This window comes from Octodon degus, unplaced genomic scaffold (assembly GCF_000260255.1).
Source record: "Octodon degus isolate 3935 unplaced genomic scaffold, OctDeg1.0 scaffold00051, whole genome shotgun sequence".
Taxonomy (NCBI): Eukaryota; Metazoa; Chordata; class Mammalia; order Rodentia; family Octodontidae; genus Octodon; species Octodon degus.
In genome coordinates, this window is record NW_004524627.1 from 3,806,416 (window position 1) to 3,828,683 (window position 22,268).

The window sequence follows — 22,268 nt, forward strand, 5'->3', positions numbered from 1 at the left end:
AGCATCTTCAAGATCTGAAACTCTGTCTTCACTTTCACTTAAACAGTTTTGCATGCTTGTGATTGAGATTTTAATTTCCTCTATATCTCTTTGACTCTGCTTTATGCGATCTATTTCCTTCCTGTATTGCTCATTCAAAGAATCTGTCATTTTTCTAATTTCCTCTGTTTTTTTTATCAATGTCTTCTTTAGAAGCAGTTATAAATTCTTTTACTGCAGTGTTTTTTTCAGATTGGGTTTCCTCTTTATGTTTCTGTAGTTGCTTCTTTACTTCAGCTGCTATGAATTCTGAGAATTCTTTTTTTATTTCAGAAAAGAATTGCACTCTGAGTTCCTCTATAACTTTCTGTTGTTGCTTATTTACTATCGAACGCTCTTAATTCATGCATTTGAGCCGAGCTAGTGTCCTCTGCACTTGTTCTGGGTAGGCATTGAGTTTCCTCCATATGTTTCTGCATTTGATTCTTTACTGCAGATGTTATTAATTCAGGGATTTCTTTTTTTGTTTCCAACCTGAGTTCCTCTATACCTTTCTGCAGCTGTTTCTTTATTTCAGAAGCCATTGATTCATTGATTTCAGCTGTGTGATTCCCAATTTGTTCTGTGTTATTGTCCTCTGCATTTGTTATGGGTGGGCTTCGTTTCTGAGGTTGCATTTTGTTCCTTCTCGTCATTTTGCGTAGTACTGTCTTCTGATCTTTGTTGTAGATCTTCATTGTATTTATAACCTTAGCACATACTGAACTTCAGGTGCAGATCTACAAAGTTTGGATTTATCCAGCTGTGCCTAGCTTGATTCTGGCTGCTGTGCTCAGCTCCTTCCTGCTGCTGCCCTTGAAAGTGAACCTGTTGTGCCCCTTTGGCAATATTTTCTGCTCCTGGACTAGCTGGGTGGTTCTATACTCTACACTTTCTGCAGGGATTGCAGCTGCAGGGTTTCACCCCAGTCATGTATGCCAGGCCTGCGCTGAGCCTAGAGGAGACAAGGTGGAGATGGTGGGAGAGTTGGGCCAGGCCTGGGTCTGGGGGTTGCCGGAATGTTGCAGAAATTCCTACTCAGCAGGCGAGGTGGGGGAGGTGCTGCGAGGTGGTGGGGCATGTCCCAAGGGGGTGGAAGTGGGTCTCACCCACGCTGCGCCTGGGCTGGGACCAGTAGTCGGTCCTGCCGGCGCAGGGTAGCTGGAAGCCCTCCCACACACTCACCGGACCTGGGCTAGGAGTGCTAAATTTTTTAATTTGTTTTCTGTGTTGATCCTTGTAAGTTTTTGCATTTGGTAGTTTTGTCATTATTATCAGGACTTCTGTAGATAAGGTTTGTTCTTCAGGGATGTCTTCTTTGTGTAGGAGGTTCTTGATCTGTGTCTGTCCAAGATCTACCTTTACAGTTAGTTAAAAGTAAAATTTTGACATCTGTTTGCTCAATCCCCAGTACTTTGATGCTTGGTGTGGTGAGGTTATTACCCTATACTTGCCAGTATTGTTATACAAGTATGAACACCTGATTAAAACAGATATGACATCCTAGCTAAAATAGTATAATTATCAATAACAATACTAATGAGTACACTTTAGCAACTAACTGTGGTATCTGTTAATTTTGTACCTTTAACCATAAGAGCTAAATCTACAATTATATTATAGAACCAAGCATAAATTGGGAGCTTGTATGTAAAGTATTTCCTCTTGGTGGAGTGGTTTTACCCTGTTGTTGGGAAACATAAGAAAAATAGTAAATAAAACAAAGATAACTGAAAAGAGAGTAAAAGCCATGCTGAAGGACAACAGATGATCATGCAAGCTTTGGGAATCTAGAGATGAGAGCAGAGGAGAGAAAAAGGAGTAAATGAGGGATTGTTTGTACTTGATTTCTGAGTTGGGGGATGGAATAGATTTCTGTGGCTTCAGTGGTCCCCAGGCACTTAGAAAAGGGAAAAAAAAGATAAAAAACAGACGAGAGGGGAAAAAAATTAGAGAAAAGGGAAAGCTCCCCACTCCCCAGTCTGCTCCTAATCTGTGTGTTTTTGTTTCCATTCACAACACTGGTTCACTTAATTTACCACTTTTCACTGGTATTTTACTGTTGCTTGTGACAATTTCACACCACTAGTCCTACCTGTCTATTGAGTGCACCCTGACTGTGGACCCTACTGTGTGGATGACATTCCTAGTGGTCTCCATGTCTTTCTGTGTCTTTCACCTGGATCCCAGCAGTAGGGAAGGCAGGAGCCAGTCCCTGGACCTTGCCACACTGTTCATCTGGATCTCTATTATAGATAGAGATTCTCTGGGCTCTATAGTAGCCTTTTCCCCAATTTAATCATTCTTACAGTTGTTAAATTAACATAGTTGATATTCTTATAGCCTAAATCCAAATTATTTCCTCTTATAGTGAAAGATTGAGCATATTCTCTTGTATCCATAAAGATATCTGCTGGCTTATATAAAATATTTTCTGGTCCAAATAATCCTAATTTTTGATATTTATTATATTCAACTCTCAGTTACCCCATAGTGATGCAAAAAAATTAAAATTATAAAGAGTAAAATATGGCAAAGTTAAGTATGTCTGAATTGACATGCTCTAAGTGGTTTTTTAAAAAATTAATTACCCTATTTCTATTGTCATTAGAAAATATGCCTATTTTTATACCAGTTATTTGACATATATTGTGATGTGTCTTCAGGACTAAAAGAACATTAATATTCATATTAACATTTTATTTTTTTTTATTTTGGTACCAGGAATCAAACTCAGGACCTTGTACTTGCCAGGCTGGTGTTTATGCCGCTGAGCTATCTCCCCAGCCCCTTAATCTTTATTTTAAAAGAATATATGGGCCGGCCTGATAGCTCAGCAGACTAAAGTGCCTGCTCAGGCAGAGTACAGCAGCCAGGATTCAATCCCTGGTGCTCTGTGCCATGCCAGACCTGCCCCCAGGGCACCCTGAGGTGGCCATTGAGACTGGGTGTGGTGGCATGCGCTTGTAATCCCAGCACTTGGAAAGCTGAAAACAGGAGAATCACTATGAGTCCGATCTACATAGTAAGACCCTGTAGACCCTATTTAGGACTCTGTCCTAAATGCAGGGAAAAAAACAAAAAAAAGAATATATATGCTCCACTTTTGAGTATAGTGTTACATATATTACCATAAGTAAGTATATGTTAGCATGCATATTAGTTATGTGTTTTAGATCTCCTGTGTTGTGTTTTTGTTTTGTTTTTTCAGTCAGGTTCTCACTATGCAATACCGGGTGATCTTGAACTTACTATGTAGCAGAGGCCAGCAGCCTTGAACTCCTGCAATCCTGCCTCAGCCTCCTCAGTGATAGGATTATAGGCATGCACCACAACACCAGGAAAATAATCTCTGTAATTAATGATAATTTTATCTTCTTGATTTTGTTATCCTATTAAACATAAAAATAGATTTATTAATTTCTACTCACAATTATCTTCTTTTTGTTTTATGTATTTTGCAACATTATCATTATATTCATAAGAATATAGATTTATAGCTTAGCAAATAGAGTTTTTTACTATACACTCCATTAGATTTCTAGAGTTACTTTTTGCTTTAAAAACTATTTTAGATACCAGAATCTAACATTTTATATTATTTTCTATTTTTGTTGTTTTTTTTTTTTTTTCATTTCTTCTTGTATTACTGATGAAGGTTTCTCTAATTTGGGAAATTTGTTTTTGGTTTTGAATAAGGATCTCACCCTATAGTTCAGGCAGGTATTCAAGTCACTATATACCCCAGGTTGACCTTAGACTCACAGTGATCTTCCTGCCTCAGCATCCTAAGTACTGGGATTATAGGTATGCCACCATGCCAGCCTATCTGCTCTAATTTTTGAAATATTTTTTAGTTTAGAATTAACTAAAAATATAAATATAGTGGATAACAACCAAAGAAGTTTAACTACCACATAGATCAAAAGATAGGCTATTGCTATATCCCAGAAAACCATTTCGTCATGCTTCACAATCCTCCGGAAGATAAGCACAGCCATGATTCTTATGTGAGTCACGTCTTTCCCTTGCTTCCAACTATATACTCTAAGTAAAATAGTGTCAATTTTACCCTTGTTTGTGCTTTCATACACATAAAATATTGTGTGAATTTTTTTTCCTTTTGTCTTTGGCTCACACACAGCTAACTGGCCAGTTTCACCCTCCTTGCATACACCATAGTTCTGGTTCATTCCCTTTTATTGCTGTCAGCTATGGCTCTCACACATCTTGGCCTTGTCCCTTTACATTGTTGAAACTCACTGAAGATCCTAGAGAGGTTTAGTTTATGTGGGTTATGTCTATCTATATTTTCCATATTAAAAATTAAACAGTATTTAAGATATGTACTAATGCATTTTAAATAACAACATGAAATTTGTGTTAACAGGAATTTTATGAAAAATAACTTTTTAAAAATGTAGTGAGAAAATTGAAATTCTTTTACATTCTTTACAATTGTCTAGTAATCAGCTTAATAGGAGACAACTAGTTTTTCATAGCCATTTTTGCATTTAGACAGTGTTTCTTGGTTTTTTTTTTTTTAGTTAAATCATGATTTTATTGCTTGAGTATATAAATTTATGCCACCAGGGCAGAGGCTGTGGATGACTCATATTCCAGGTGGAGGGGAGGACCCGCTTGGTCTTATAACATTGAGCCAATTGGTGAGCCCAGCTCTCAATGGGGTCACATGGAACTTGGCATTCTTATCTTTTCTGTTCCTCTAAGATGCTTTTGAACAGCAACTGCTTTCTTAATTAAGTGGTACAGCTCCTCAGGGAGATCAGGAGCGAGTCCTTTAGACTTAAGGATTCTCGAGATTTCATTACACTTCATAAAATGTACTTAGGCAACACCATGAGAGTCTCTCAGGATCACATCAATTTGTGAGGGAGTCAAGCCCTTCTTGGCCTGTTTGTAAATCTGCTCCTTCACATTGTCAAACATCAGCTGCAGCCAGGTGGGGACACTGCAGCGATATGGCTGAGCCTACTGGGACAGGCCCTTCCCAGGAGCATGCATGCCACCTATGATGGCAGCAGTCTGGAAGCAGAAGGGTAGACTGTTATTTGGCAACCAGTGGTCTCAGTTGTTTACCTTGAAATGACATGCTCACATAATTCACTTTCTGAAACAAGTCAGCCAAATACACAAAACCTGAATAACATAACTTATCAGTTGCTCTTTCAAGTAAATATGAGGATTCATCAAAAAAAGTGACTAGGTTAGCTTGTAGCACAAACCTTCAGCCAAATGTTCTGTCGACAGCTGTAATACTTCAGTATGCAGCAAAAGGATTTTATGCATTCTTCCTGTTTCTTTACACCTAATATAAAAAGATGTCTACTCAGAGTTCTAAGCGAGTGCATTCCTAAGTAGAACTTCTTTTTGTTTTTTTCTTTTTCTCAACTATATGTCACTGAAAGAAAAAATGACTCTGCCTCATTGATACCAGTTCATCATTACTTGTACACTGTCAGTGAAAAACTCATTACAGTGCCAAAAGCAAATGTCTTTAAGGTGCTTAAAGAATCTACCTCACATTTTGTTATTCACACTGAGAAGGTTGGAGCTAATAACTAGGCTTTAATTATCACTGGCCTGTTACACTTTTCAATTTCTGTCCTTTCTTACTATGTGAATCCTTTGTAACAGTTTATTTTGTGAGTTGTACTAGCTTTTTATCCTGGGTAACAATCTTCTAGTTTTGGCAAATTCATTCAGTTTATATTACCTATGGTTACCGACTGATTTGAATTTTAGTCATGTTATTATATATGCCATTGTTTTTTCTTTTCCACTTTCTTTTGAATTAACTGAAGTTATTTTTTTCTTTTAAGGTTAGAAGATATTTGCTCTTTCTGTCATTTAAATTTTAATAAATATATTTTAAATAAGATTTTAGGTTAGACAGTATCTGTACTCTTTTCCCGAATAATTCTTTCAAATGTAGCTTTATATTCTTTAAACTTATTTCATATTCTATATCTATTCACTTCAATATCTGAAGTCTCAGCTATTATTGTTTCTAATGGCTGTCATGGTAGCCAGTGTTTTATGCTTTATTAACTTTGCATTGTGAGTAATATCTTTGTGAAGATTCTTCACAGACCCACTTAAAAACACTTCTTCGAAGTAAAATTCTTAGGTTTTTCTTCTCTGAATTTTTCCCTCATACCTGCAGCAGAGAATGGTGATGCACACCTGTAATTGCAGCTGAAGCAGAAGGATCAGGAGTTGGGCAATTTAGCACCTTAGGGAAATCTTTTCAGAGAGAGAGACAGACAGACAGAGAGACAAGGGGAGGGGAGGGTAAGGGAGGGGAGGGGAGAGAAGAGAGGAGAGGAAAGGAGAAGGTAATAGAAACAGGAAAGGAAAATTTTCCTTTCTTTCGTATAATACATTTTATGGAATAGCTTGGGTAGGATGCTGCATTGACAGGCAAAAAGGCAGAGGGAACTCGACCAAAACTACAAAATTTAAAGGAGTTTTAGCAATAACAAACTCTGATCTAAGGTAAAAAGTAAATTCAACTTGGGGTCAATGTATTCAGAACTCATTTTGCCTGTAACATCCATTTTTTAATTTTTTTAATTTATTTAATACATGGTCTACAGGGTCTCACTACACAGATTGGACTCAGTGATTCTCCTGTTTTCAGCCTCCCAAGCGCTAGGATCACAGGTGTGCACCACCATGCCCAGTCTCAATCGGTGCGCCCTGGGGTGGACCAGCATGGCACTCTGCTCCCTGCATCTGCCAAAACAGGTGCTTTAATCCACCAAGCTATCTGGCTGGCACTGTATCATCCATTTTTGAAGTTCTTCTAACCTATATTTGTGTCCTTTTGTCTCTTACAAAAATTTACACTAAACATGATACCTCTGGTGAGAAGCCTTAATGCACAGATCATAGATACTCAGGACTGCAGAAACTCATTACAAATTGCAGTGTATTTTTACCTACCAAAGCATTCAGAGTTATCTGTTTCGTATCATCATGATGCTCAGTTACATTCGAGTACTTCCCCTGCGGTCTTTCTGTAATCCAGATGCATATTTTCTGGTTTCATGTTTGCTTTGCATTTCATGTTATTAAATTCTAGTTTTGATTTTCCTATCTACTTTAAGTTTGTTTTAAATATTGTATTATTTCTCTAGTGTTACAACTTCCTATAGTTTTACATGTTCTAAAAATGTACTCTGAATTTCATCATATTTTCATTTAAATAATTAAACATTTGTTTCAGAACAGATACATATAGGAATTAATGAGTGTGTTACAGATACATATAAGCTTATCACTAATCTGTTAGCTATTTTGGATTTATAGTATCTAGGAATAATTACTCTAAGCGTCTTGGTTATTTTTCTCTTGTTGCTGTGACAAAATACCCGACATCCAAAAAAGGAAGGAAAGGTGTATTTGGCTCACAGTTTGTGGAGGTTTCAGGCCATACTCAGCTGGCTCTAAGGCAGGTGGCACTTGGCAGAGGACAACAGTTCACAGTGGCAGAAAACAGCAAGAGCAGAAAAGGGAGCAGCAGCAGCAGCAGAGGCAAGCCTCTCTTCCTTACATTGCATCCAGGCTACCTGGCCCAGGGCGGATGTAGCACTCACACCCATAATCCCAGCATTGGATTATGAATCAATCACAAACTCTGGAAGTCTGCTGTCCCATGACTGCATGAGGCTTTAGGGGGACAAATAGGCACAAACTATAGCACCAAGGATACAATTGTTAGAAGTTAAAAGATTGTATAAGATAAAACAAAAACAAGTATATCTAGTTATAGCAAGTCAGTCATATTCTAGCACAGTCTTTGCAGCCAGAAAAATGGGTAGGAAAGCCTTCTGCAAAAGAAACTTACTGATTAGCTACATTCTAAACAAGGTGGGAGGCCAGGGAGATGGCTTAGTAAAATAAGCGCTTCCCTGCCAAGCATAAGGCCTGAGTTCAATCCCTGGTTCCACCAAAAATAAAATACAGACATACATACATACATACATACATACATACATACATACATAAAATAAAAATAAGGTGTATAATTTCAAAGGTTTAGTTCATCTTTTTAATTTATTATTCTGACAAATACATATTTTAAGATATAGAGAACAAAATGAAAATAAAACTTAGCCTAACTTCATTATTCAGATACTTGATTTTAGTATATTTGCTTTCTTTCTATGTTTATAAAATATGATGTGCTAAACCAATGTTATCTTCTTTTATGTTGTAAATATTCTGTAGCATGGTATATGAGTATTTGTGAGACTGACCATTGTTTGGTGTAGGAAAGAGACATGGATTCCCAGAAGGAATCATTCCTACTGTTCTCCTAGTAACAGTATACAGTTACAGTAGGCCTTATTTTCTAGTTTGGTGGTTTAACAAACTTCTTTTTTAAAAAAATTATGTATTAACTTTTTACGGAATAATTTTTAAAATTTATCTATGTTCAAAATATATAATGGTATCTGAGTGTAAGAATTTAGTTCGTATCTATTGAAATTATTGCAGACATGAATTTAAGAAAATGAACTGCACTGGATCTGTATTTGGTAATCTTACTTTTTCAGCAGTATCTGCTTAAAACTTTTTAGAAAGTGATGAGTAGATTCTCTGTCTTAGTTCCTTTTTATCCCTGGGACACAATACTCAATGCAGCAATTTAAAGGGGAAGTTGATTTTGGCTCGCATGTTTAGTCCATAAGCAGGAAGGCATAGGAGACAGGCTCACAGGAAAAGCTGCTCACACCATGGAACCCGGAGCAGACATGGGAAGGAAGAGCGACCAGGGAGGGAGATACAGAATTTCATGTCATACCTCCAGTGACACTTCTGTAACCAGGCCCCAGCTCCTCACAGCAAATCAGTGATAGCCACGTAATCGAGTCACCTTCACAGACCCCACCTCTGAGTGGATGAGATTAACATTAAAAGCAAGAGGGTAATAGGAAAACTTCAGAATGAAACCCATTATGTTGTACATTTAATATTCACTAATAAAAATATCTAGCACACAAAATTAGAAGATTTTTTAATAATTCTTAGTTGCACTATAATTTTATTAATACACTAGACTTTCATTTTCATTTATTTCTTAATTTATTGATTTTTATGGGACCAGGGATTGAACCCAGGGTCTTTGTACCCTGTAGACCTAAATTTCTGAGGCTAGTTTCAGATTGACTATCCTGCTGCCTCAACCCTCTAAGTATCTTGGATTATGGATATGCACCAGCATGCTGTACTTCACACCAGACTTTTAAAAATAAAGAAGATTGCTTTGTTTAAAAGTTCAGGTAAGGCTTGTGTCTACCCTTTCTGTAGAAAAGTGAGCTGCTCTTCCTCTTGGTGCCTCTAGCAGTGCACCAGCTAGGACTGAAAGAAGGTGGTGCCTTGTCCTTGTCACAGGCGACAGAGTGGCTTAGCTTTGTGCAGTGGACACCAACCAAAGACCCATTTTTGGCTGTTTTGACACTGAACAGGTATATTTCTTTTTCATAACCTCTAAATCAATGTACACTATTTTTTACTAATGTATGGATAAGGTTATTTTGATTTTTGTACATTAACAAAATGTATGATAGTCAGAAATAATTTATTTCTAAGGTATGGTTTTAACAGGTTGCTATAAATTTATGAAAACCTTGATATGAATTTACTTCACACAAAATGTGAACAAAATTTTTGTTTCACATATTCTTAGAAGTTATGCCTAAGTCTAAGGGAAGAGGAAAAGATAGGAGACTTTGATGCTTTTTAACAAAGCCATGGTGTGCTTAGAAATAGTGACTATATACCATTACACCTCTGAAAACACCAGAGGTTTGGCAGCTATGTAACACAGTACTGTTCTGTGCAGCAAAAAACAAAAAGGTAAGCTAATGTGTTTTCTTTTAAGATTGGTGAAAAGAGATGTAAAGTGTGTAAGTTGTCACTCTTTATAACTGTTGTTTAGAATTCAGTTGTGTTCCTTAAAACTCCTGTAGGTACTTAAACCAGATGCTGAGGAACTTGTCTCCAGAAGCTATTGGGACACACTGAGACGAAACACAAGCCAAGCGCTCTTTTCAGACCTCGCAGAGGTACAGTTAACCCTTAACAAGATCCTCACCTGTTTGCCATTTTGGTCATCAATCCTTATTTTGTTTTAGAGTCACAAGGATGAAACAACAAGTGCATGAACCCCAGTCCTTGTGCTTGCATAAGCTGTTGCTTAGTCTGCTGAGCTATCTCTCCAGCCTGCTTTTCATATTTTTATTCGAGTGTTTCCAACTATCTTTTTAATTATAGTAAAACCATGTCTTTGTAATTATTATAAAATCACACATACAAAATTTGCATGTCACAGCTGACACCACTTTTTAACCAAAATCATATATAATAAATTTAGAGTACATGATAAACTTATTGTGCCTCTATTGATTATAGTCTGTCCATACCACTATTTTGAATCCTACAGATGAAATTTAATTTTTTTTGCTTTATACTCTAATAGTATTAAATGGTTCAATAAATTATTCAAACATCTCATTATTTCTGAAGATTTCTCCTGTCCCTTGGAGAGAGTAAATTACTATTACATTATAACCAGAAAAATATTGAAAGATGATTTTAAAACTTTAATTGTTAAATTTTCATTTTATGTAAATTTATTTCATTGTCTTGGAAATCATTTAAATAATTTTATGTGTGTATGTGTGTGTATGTATGTATGGTGTTGGGGATTCACCCAGGACCTGAGGCATCGTAAGCATACCCTACCACGGAGCTGTGCAAGCCCCCAGCCTAAAGTGATTTTCAATCAAAACAAAATTAGATAATAGCCTTTTATGGAAATGGCCCATAGGGGTTTTTTGTGGCTTTTTCTCACATTTTTTATGAAAACAACTGGATTAATTTTATCTTTCCAAAGAATCAAGAGGATAAGGCCTCTATTTTTATCTCAACTCTCCTGTAAGTTAAGTTATGCAACACAGATACTCAGGTCATTGGTGTAGTTTTCAATGACTCTGAGCAGGAACAGTACTCTGTTTCACTAACTAGGGGAAAAGTTTTCTCTATTTCCCTTTTCTGATTTTTTTCCTCTAATGTCAAGCCATTACCCATGCCTCTGTGGTTCTGGATTACCTGGATACGTGCAACCTGAGTCTAAGAAGATTTAGGTGCTTAAAGACTACGTGAAGCTCTGCTGTGCTTAGTCGACCTGAGAACTTCTAAATGAGAGTGTTATATAAAACTAAGTCTCTTGTTTTAGTGTTCTCTGTTTTGTGGTAAAGAATATCACAACACTAGAGAAAACATTGTCTAATCATATATTCTGAGTTTGGTAACTATTGATGTCCCCAGAACCTCTCATGTTAAAACTTTTTTTTTTTAATCTTTATAGCATGTATTTCAATAACAAAAACCATGTACCATGAAAAAAAATTCCTTTTTATAGCATTTCAACATTACTATCTTTTTGTCATCTAGTTTTTTCAACTTCTTGAAACATTAACGTGATAAAAACAACAGCAAACTTTTTTTCCTTTTCTACTTATACTGGAATTTGACCAGGTTCTTCTCACTGAGCTACATCCTCATCCTCTTTTGTATTTCTTATTTTCACTACAGCTGATTTAACTAATATTTCTTCAGCACTTACAGTATGTTAGTCATAGAGCTACAAATTTACATGTGCTGTCTCATGCATATGTACTATTATTATTCTTGAACATCATATCTGAGAAAGATGAACTTTTCTAAGATTAACGTCTCAAATAATGAGCAGGGTCAGCACTTGGTGCCAGAAATCTGACTCTTGACTTTTGCTCACCAGCTTTTTTGTGAAGTAAACTTTTAAAAGGAAAGTATCTTGGTGGAAGGAAACTGTTTTATGAAGCTTTTAGTCCTTCTGTGTCAGCTCCATATATTCAGTGTACCTGAAAAAGTTGCCTCTTGGATATCCTGGAAGAAATAGATTCTTCAGGTCTGTTAGGAAAATCCAAATCTAATTAATTATTTAATAAAACAGTACATTTAGATGATTACTAGAGAACTTAAACCATGTTAAATAATTTACAATGTATGTGCATAATTTGAGGTTGAAAATTTATCAAAATAGCCTATCATATTTTCATGAAAAACATCAGTTTTTTTCACATTTCTATTTTCAAAATGTGAAATTCATTTTAATTATAATTTCATTTATAAATTTAGCATTGCATTTCACTAAAATGTTAATACCACTGAGTTTTGTTTTTGTTTTGTGTGTGTGTGTGTGTGTGTGTGTGTGTGTGTGTTATATTTAGTACAAGGTCTACAGAGTCTCACTACACAGATTGGACTCATAGTGATCCTCCTGTTTTCAGCCTCCCAAGCACCAGGATTACAGGCGGGTGTTATCACTCCCATTCTCAGTTGCCATCTCAGCACACTAGGGTGGGGGCAGGGCCAGCATGGCACTCTGGGGATCAAACCCCATCCCTGTCCCTGCCCCTGCCTAAGCAGGTGCGTTAGTCCACTGAATCGTCTGGCTGGTCTAATACAATGGAGTTTTGATATTTATGTGTTGATAAAGTTATTTGGGGATACTGAATATCTCTATTTTGTTTTATTGCAACTAACTTAATTTGTGGGGTTTTTTAAGCGTGCTGATGACATCACAAGTTTAGTAGCAGATACTACACTTCTTGTCCACTTTTTTGGAAAGAAAGGAAAAGCTGAGCTCAACTTTGAAGATTTTTATAGGTGAGCTTGATTTTTACTAAAATATTATTAAAATGCTAAAATAAGGTGGTCTTTAAAGATAATCTGGTACCCTAATAGCACTATGCTATTTTCATCATAATTAAAGATACTTTGTATGATAAATACACATTTGTATCAATGCCTCTAAACTTATATCAGTAATTATAATACACAATTAATGAATGTTAAAATGTCTACCTGGGTTATTATCTATTGTGTACTCAGAAGAAAGACCAGGTTCTTCATCTGAGTAAGCCACAATAATAACAAGCATCACCATTCTGCAAACTGCATTAGTAGCCCCACTCCACAGGAGGAAAACAAGCCCTGTGAGGTTAAGTTGCTTGCCTGAAGTGCCATGGTCATTGAATGGGAAAGCCTCTCATAACTTTTACTCTTTGCTTTCTCTCTGTACAGAGAAATTTCTGTATAATTAAATCAGTGTCATGTAACCCTTCTTGACAGTATTTGGACTTTAATCTTATTCATTGTTTATTATACTTTTTTTATAGATTCATGGATAACCTCCAAACAGAAGTGCTAGAAATAGAATTCCTTTCCTATTCTAATGGAATGAATACTATCAGTGAGGAAGATTTTGCTCATATTCTTTTACGATATACAAATGTGGAAAATACATCAGTATTTTTGGAAAATGTACGTTACAGTATACCGGAAGAGAAGGTATCTAATCCTTTATGTTTATTTTGTTCTATCCATTATTTTATGTTTCTGTAGGTCTATAAATAGCTTTCCCTTTTATTAGTTCCTTGCTCCTTATGAATTAAGATATTCTAAATATATTTACTTTTGCCTCTATGTCTTCAGTGGGGTTTTTTAGATGATTTAAAATTAACTTTAAATTCTGAGTAGATACCCATCTTTTTCTGAAATATGCTGAAAACCCTGATGGCTGTTATGAATTATTTTATTCAAATTAAGAACATTATTTTTCAAGAGAATTCTGCTGATTTCTATGCTTTGACTAGTGTATAAGTATCACCTCATAAAATGTTTATATTGACATTATGTCTGTCACACTCTGTTCACTTCTATAACACCCTCTAAAAGGTCATTTGAAGACTGCCATTGATGAGTGAGTGATCTTATCAAAAGTTGAAGTGAGGCTTTTAAAGAGTTTGCCTGGCATGAATGGTTAAGAACTTGGGACAATTGGTTGTCCTGTTTGTTTAGTAACAAAATGTGTTGTCAGCACTTCTGAGAGTTGCATTATCTAGTGGTCTTTGAATGCACCATTGCAACCAAATAGAACTAGTGTCACAAGTCCCCCTCTAAGCATGGGGATGTTTTGAATATATTGTCTTCTGTTTATGTTTATAGGAGGATCAGGTTAATCTGTCCAAGTAAAACATTACAAAAAGTTTGACTTTGTTTAGAATAGATTCACTGTGACAATGTTAACAGCTCTCTGGGTCCACTGAGCAATGCAAAAGGACTTGTTGCATTTGGTCATTACTATACATTATCTCTTAACCAACAGACTTCTGTTTTACTTGCAACTCGTAGACAATTCCTAATATTGGAAATTGTACCATTCAAGGTATTAATCTATTTTATAGGACCCAGAATCTGTTCTTTTTCTCTTATTAAGTAGAAATATCAAAACCTGTAACTCAGAAGGTCAAATTCCAAGAATGATGAGTTCATAAGAGTTCATTGTACTATTTTATAGCTAAATTTTATATCTAAAATTATTTCAAAAGAAGTACTTTTAAGTTAAATTCAGCGTCTAACTTTTCTAGTTGATAAAAGTACTAAAAGTCATTACAGTAGAAATGGAAAATTTAAGGGCCACCCAAATAGCCCAGCAGATTAAAGCACCTGCAAGCAGACGTGGGGGGTGAGGGTTCAATCCCGGGCCTGCCATGCCAACCCTCCCCCAGAGCATGGTGAGATGGCAGTTGAGACTGGGCGTGGTAGCATGCACCTGTAATCCCAGCTCTTAGGAGGCTGTAAACAGGTGGATCACTATGAGTCTGATCTGGTAGTAAGATCCTGAACACCCTGTAGACCCTTCCCTAAAATACAAAGAAAGAAAGAGAGGGAGGGAGGGAAAATTTGGGCTAACATTGATGCTCATTGGTATTTTTTTCTGGATTACCTTATCATTTCTCACAAACTTGCAGGTTTTGACTTTTTTATGCTTCTTTGTAGTATTTTCTAATTTTTTTAATGTTTATTAGTAAGGTAATATTTTCTTTTGGAAAAAAGAAAACTGAGGTTTTCAGATACTGGGATATTTTTCCAAGGATTCAAATCAAGGATTTTCTAATCCAGTGATGTCTCTACTATACCCTGCATGTCTTTCTTTTTCTTCTCTCATCTTCTTTCCATTAGAAAAAAAAAAAAAAGAATGCTACGATTTGAATAGCATTTTGTATTTCTAAAATACTATCAATTTTAGTCACTTATCTGACACATACTTATTATCTACTTATGAGCTTGGTCTTGCCACTAAGGAGAAAGTAATATAATAAGCAAAATCCTAGTAAAAGGATAAAATAAATAATGATAAATAAACAAAAACAAATAATAATGTTGTGAAGGGGTCCAGGAATCATGGAGACTGGAGAAGCAGGTAGACTGGCAAGGAGAGATCTAGTGAGGAAGTTGGGCACGTGAGAAATAAGCTGTGCAAAGACCTGGGAGAGGAGCATTTCAGGCAGAGGTAACAGCAAATAGCAAAGGTCCAGGGTGGGGTAAAGAAAGATTAGTTTAGCTGATAAAATACCAAAATCATCTAACAAGTTAACAGGAAAGTAGTAAGAGGAAAAGGTAATATGAGTCAGGAAAGATAGATGTGAGTCAGGTCTTAAAGGACCCTGTAGACTAATACAATGAAGTGTAGATATTTTGTATGCTAGTAGTAACACTAAGAATGATAGTTGTTACAAAATTTAAATTTTGTTCTTTGAAAATTTTATTTTAAAGTGAAAAAAGAATAAATCACTTTCAAAGCAAGATAATAGAATAACAATGGTTAATACTTTGTGTATTGTTATCTTTAAATTAGTTACTCAGAGTAACCCTCATCAACTCCTTCTACCACTGCCACCACCTGTTTTTGTATCTAAAGTATTATGGAACATAGCCATGTTCATGCCACATCCACAGGTACTTTTATACCATAATAGTAAAATTAAGTAGTTTTAGCAAAGACAACCTAGGCAACAAAAATGAAAATACTTACTCTCTAGTCCTTTGCAGAAAAAGTTTACAAGCATTGTTTAGACATAGGCATGTCATTCATTCATTCTCCATTTGGCAGGTATTCAGTGACCTCCATGACACTCAGCTGTGATCAAATTCATGTACCACATATAATCTCATTGACGGTTTCATATGCTTATCTTGGCTACTATATGATAGCAAAGAAAGAAACAAGTTAAGATTCTCTTGTTAGGATTCCAAGTAAGAGATAAGCACAGTTTGGACTAGGATAAAAGTAGGGAGAAAGAGTAAAATATTGGATCATTTAAAACAGACCTAATAGAACTTGTTCTTGGATTATGCTGCTTCAATGTGGAGGAAAAAGAAAAATCAAGAAGAATTCTTAGGTTTTGGCTTTCATCACAAGGTACAACAGTGGTAGCATTTATGAAACTAAGTAAGGAAACAGATTTGGGATTAAGAGATAATCAGAACTTTATTGACAAAACTAAGATTACTCTTCCTACTTAGATTACCTACCCATGTGAGAATATTAAGCAGTTATATTAAGTCTAGATGTGCATCTAGACTGTAGAGTACAGTCAGGATGACAGCTTAGTAGTCAGTAGCGTATAGACTTCAAGATTATGTCTCCCTGTAAATTTTTGCCTCTTATATCAAATTACCACTTACCATTTCCATTTGTTCATCCAAGAGGTTTGTTAGGCCTACTATTTGCAGATTTTTTTCCAAACGTCATCTTCCCACTTTCATTTAATGGTAACTCCAGTCTTCCTAGTTCACTTCCAAAACATTTTAATTATACCGAAGTAAACCCTTGTAACACTCAGCAGATCCTTTCCATGACCTTTTCCCCTTGTGACCATCACTTTGCTTTCTGTCTCTGTGAATTTATTATTGTAGATATCCCATTGACTGTATTCATACATATGTGATCTGTTTAATAGTGATTATTCATCCACATCATAGCATGTATTAGTGAGTCATTCGTGCTGTGGTTAAATAATACTCCATTATGTGCATATACCAAGGTTTGTTTATGGATTCAACCATTCGAGCTATTTCTGCCCTTTGGTTTTGTGAATAGTGCTGCTAAGACTGTATGTGTGCATGGATTTGTTTCAGTACCACTTTTCAGTTCTTTCCTGTGCACACCTGGAAGTGGAAGTGGAATTGCTGTGTGATACATTAATCCATGTTTTCTTATTATCATTAACGTAGTCATGATAGTGGTACCCATGTAGTTACTTTAACTGTAGTCTTTGTGCCTCCATATAGCTACAAATTAGTTTCCTTTATTTTCAGTCCCAAGGACTTCCCTAAGCATTTTTAGGAAGGAGGTGGCTAATGGCAGGTGTGTGAGTGATGAGCTCCGCTAGCCTTTGTTTATCTAGGAATATCTTAGTTTCCTCTTCATTTCGGAAAGATTGTTTTGCCCAATATACAATTTTTGGTTGATGGTTTGTTTATTTCAGCACTTGAAATATATCCCACTTACTTCTAGCCTTTGTGGTTTAGATGAGAAATATCAGCTGTTAATTTTATTGAGGGTTGCTTACATATCAGGAGTCATTTTTCTCATGCTGTTTATAAGATTATCTTTTTGTGTTGGCTTTCAGTAATTTGATAATAATGTGTTTTGGTGTGAATCTGTGAATTTATCCTCCTTAGAGTTCATTCACCTTTTTCAATATGTAGATACCTGTCATTCATCAAATTTGGGAACTCTCCAGCCACTATTTCTTCAATATTCTTCCTGATAATCTCTTTCAGTCTCATAAAAGCATATATTGGCACACTCAGTGTCATCCCCAGGTCCCTTAGACTATGTTCACTTTTCTTTATTCTTCTACTGCCCAAATGGCATAATTTAAATTGTCTTTTCCACTTCACTGACCCCTTATTCTGCCTGCTGAAGAACTGTTGATGAACCTCTGCAGTGAAGTTTTCATGTCAGCTATTAAACTTTTCATCTCCATAATTTTTATTTGGTTTCATTATATAGTTTCTCCTTATTGAAATTCTTATTTTGATCATCATTTTTCTATTTTTTGTTGTTCTTTGTGATTTCCTTTAGCTCTTATGAATACATTTAAGATAGGTGATTTAAAGTCTTTGTCTAATCAATCCAATGTCTGGAATTCCTAAAGAGTAGTTCTGCCAATTTACTTTCTTCTTGAAAATGGGCCCTATTTTTCTTGTATTCCCTGTAATTTTTTAAATTTAAAAACTGGACATGTGGAATATAAGGATCTGTTTTCTAAACACTGGGCATTTTGAATATTACAGTCTGATTACTGTAGAAGTATTGTCTCCCTCTGTAGTCGTCCATTTCTTTTGTGACTTTTCCAAACTTTTTTTTTTTTTTTTTGCGGAACCGGGGATTGAACTCAGAACTTTGCGTTTGCCAGGGAAGCGCTTATTCCACTGAGACATCTCCCTGGCCCCAAACTATTTTATAAAGGCTATATTTCTTGTTGTAGGTAGTCATCAAAGTCTATTTTGTTGTCTTTGTTATTTCCTTTAGCTCTTGTGATCAGTGAACTGATGGATTTCCTTAAAAGCCTACAGTCAAAGAGAAAAACAGTAGTATTCTCCTAGTCTTTGCAGTTTGGCTATGAATTACAGTATTCCTTGACCCCAAACCAGACTGCCTAAAACTTTTCTTTAAGCCTTACCCTTTGCTGCACAAAGCACACAAACCTGCCAGAGGTTGTAGCCTAGGGTCTTCTTGAGTCTTTTCTGAGTATATATCCAATTCCTAGATGTATGCATTATACTCCAGTTTCCCAGGAATATAAAATTACCTGGTGGGCCTCTATTGGCCTAGTAACCATTATTATCAGCTTCCTCTATTGCAGGCTTTTGAATGTTTCCTACCCCTTATCATATCTTGTACCCCTTGTCCCAGGTAGGCGTGACATGTATGTGTCTGTAAATCTTTTCAAAGATGCTGCTATTACAGGTAAGCTGCCCCAGTGCAAGAGGAAGATTCAAAACAAAAGTCAGCATCTGCCAGTCCCTCACAGGTCAAATCTCACACCACAGTATCTTGAGAACAAGGTCCATGTGAGTCCCTAACATCTACAAGTTGCACCAGGATAGCCACGTACCATCTCCAGTACTTTTAAATTTTAGCCACCCTTTCCTTCATTAACTAGTCCCTGCTTGCTGTAAATGTTGAATAACAGAATTTTTTTAAGTGGATTTTCTCAGTCTTTCTTAGCTTATGCTTGTTTCTACTGAAGGACTGATTCCTTAAGTACATTACTCTGCCATTTCCATGATGGCACTCCCCCGTTCTCCCTCTGTACTCTTAGCAGTTATTCAAGCTTACACACTTCAACCATATTAGAGAAAGAAAGTAGACACACTGGATGGTTATATCTGTTTATCAGCTGACTATTATGGGTATAGACTAAACACATCATCAATCTGAACAACCAATGTAGTTATACTAGCAATTTGATAACCACAACATTTTTAGATAGGGTCTTCCATTGTAGTTCAGGCTGACCTTGAACTCACTATTGTATATAACCCAGACTGGCTTGGAACTCACCATAATCTTCCTACCTCTGTTTCCTGAGTGGGGATGGTAGGCATGCACTACCACACCTCGCTTTGCACAACTTTGTTTGCTTTGTCTTTTTATTGAATTATATCTTATTAACTATGTCAGTTTTCCCCACTTATAACTTAACACTGTTCCAGGAAAATGGACCAATAAATCCTTTTATCACATCCTGAATAATGTATTTCAATAAGTGTATATAATTTTTATAGTACAATTTTAGCCACCCTTTTCTTCATTAACCAGTCCCCTGCTTGCTGTAGCATGAAATTTATTACCTTGAAATTTTTAAAGTATAAAATTCAGTGGGAGTAAATACATTCATCATGTTGAATAACCATCACCCCCATACTTTCAAAACTTTTTATTATCCAAACAAAAACCCCGTAGCCAAAAAGAATTGAGTATATACTTTGGAGTAAATAGATATATGCGTTTAACATTCTCAGGAACTACCAAACTGTTTTCAAAGTAGCTATGCCATTTCTACAATCCCTTAGCAGTGTATGAAGTTTTTAATCTCTGTACATCCTCACCAGCACTTGTTATTACCTGACATTTTTATTTTATCATTTTAGTAGATATGTAGTATCTCATTGTGGTTTTGATTTGCATTTCCCCAGGAAGTAATTATGTTCAACAGTTTTTCATGTATTTGTTGGCCATTTGTATATTTTCTTTGGATAAGTATCTGTTTCTTTTGCCTATTTTCTAAATTGAGGGGGTTTTTTTTGTTTTTTGTTTTTTTTTTTTTTTTTTGCCTTTTTGGTATCAATTTGTGAGAATTCTTATATATTAGGACAATAGAGATATATGGATGTGTAAGTTATCTCTCCTACTCTGTGGTGGGTTGATTTTTCACTTTCTTAATAATATCCTATCCTTTGATGCCTACAAGTTTTTAATTTTTTTAAATGTATTTAGTACAGGGTCTACAGTGTCTCACTACACAGATCAGACTCATAGTGATTCTCTGTTTTCAGCCTCCCAAGCACTGGGACTACAGGCATGTGCCACCACACCCAGTCTCAGTCCTGCAGTTTCACCATGCCCCAGAGGCAGGGCTGGCATGGCTTGTGGTGCCAGCAATCAAACTCTGGTCCCTGCACTCTGCCTAAGCAGGTGCCTTAGTCCACTGAGCTGTCTGGCTGGCCTTCAAGCTTTTAATTTTAATAAAGTCTAATTTATGTATTTGTTCTTTTCATCATGTGCTTTTAAGGTCATATTTAAGAAACCATTGACAAGTAATAGGTCACAAAATTCTGCTTCTGGTTTTCTTTTGTAAGATTTTATAATTTCAGTAATTAAATGTATGTCATTGATCAATTTTTAATTAATTTTTGAGATTGTATGAAGTAAAGGTTTAACTTGCCTCTTTTGCATATGGATATCCAGTTGTCCCAACACCATTTATTGAATAGTCAGTTGTTTCCAGAATGAATAGTATTATCACCCTGTTGAAAAATCAAGCAACCAGAGACACTTGAGTTTCTTTTTTACATTTACTGTATGTATTTTTGATGTTTTAATTTTTTTAGTTCTTATAGTTACTTTGTTGTTGCTAGAATATTAGCTATTTTTCACTTTACCTCTAAGAGGATACACTTCATTTGTGTGCCATGGAGTTCTTACAGCAGTAAGTCGGGAAATGAGGGTGGTACAAAAAGAAACAGTCTCAACCCTTACCTCTGATCTGCCTCCAGGTTGTCTGTCTTTCACTGCTATTAAGGATGATCACTTTAAACTATGTCCTTCAGGATAGGTGTCCTTTTTGTCTTACAATTTCATAATTTCAAACATTAGAGTATAATTTGTACTTAAGGTTTCCTGTGTGGTTTTGAATTTAACCTGTCTTTCCAGACATTCAAAACTATATTGTGAAAATCTAAAGGTTCAGCTATTCAACATTAATGTTTGTTATCCATCAATTTGTTTCTAAAATTCATTCTCCTCAAAAGTGTTGATATCTTTATCCACCTCTTGCTTAACAATATCCCATTATGTTATTTTCTATTTGTACTAGCAGTAACTTGCTGCCCCGAGGCAGACTCAACAGTATAAATGTACAGAACCAGAGCACTGATCAGTTTCCCTAACAACAAGTCTCCACAGCAAACAGATCCTCTGCTGCAGTCTGACTGATTCTAACAACACTGTAGAAATCATGGGGGGGTAGGATTAGATCACACAAGAATCCAGGATTGTGGTAGCCAGAACAAATATTTTAAAAGGAGAATAGAACATTTTAAAGATCAGAAGACAATGAGAGGAGCTGGGGAGATAGCTCAGTGGATTAAGTGCTTGCCTGGCAAGCTCAAGGTCCTGAGTTCAATCCCTGGTACCACCAAAAAAAAAAAAAAAAAAAAAAAAAAGATGAAAAGACAATGAGGAATCTGGTATTACAAATAAAATATACCAAAGTTTGGGTATTTTTGCTAATAGATCATTTAATCAGTGAGCAGCACACATGAAATCCTCTGGGGTTTCTCTTTTACTCACTTTAAGGCAAATGCTTAATCTGTTTATTTTTATCAAAAATATTATTTAAGGGGCTGGGGAGATGGCTCAGTGGAATAAGCACTTCCCTGGCAAACACAAGGGCCTGAGTTCAATCCCTGGTTCCGCAAAAAAAAAAAATTATTTAGGGGGCATGGCCCTAGCTCAGGCCTTTAAGTGGCTGCTTCCACAAAGCTCTCAGCCTCAGGTTGCTGGAGTTCGAACCTCTCCCACTGGCCAAAAG

The 22,268-nt window shown here is 36.0% G+C and overlaps 1 protein-coding gene across 3 annotated transcripts in view; it reads left to right on the forward strand.

Annotated features, from left to right (window-relative positions):
- The window catches only part of Micu3 (mitochondrial calcium uptake family member 3), a 112,095-nt gene that overhangs the window by 82,562 nt on the left and 7,265 nt on the right, over positions 1-22,268 (forward strand). For all 3 annotated transcript variants that reach the window (XM_004633055.2, XM_023717314.1, XM_023717315.1), the window contains 3 exons: positions 10,020-10,115; positions 12,662-12,762; positions 13,275-13,446. In XM_004633055.2, coding sequence (XP_004633112.1) covers positions 10,020-10,115; positions 12,662-12,762; positions 13,275-13,446 — 369 coding nt within the window. The remainder of the gene's footprint in view (positions 1-10,019; positions 10,116-12,661; positions 12,763-13,274; positions 13,447-22,268) is intronic.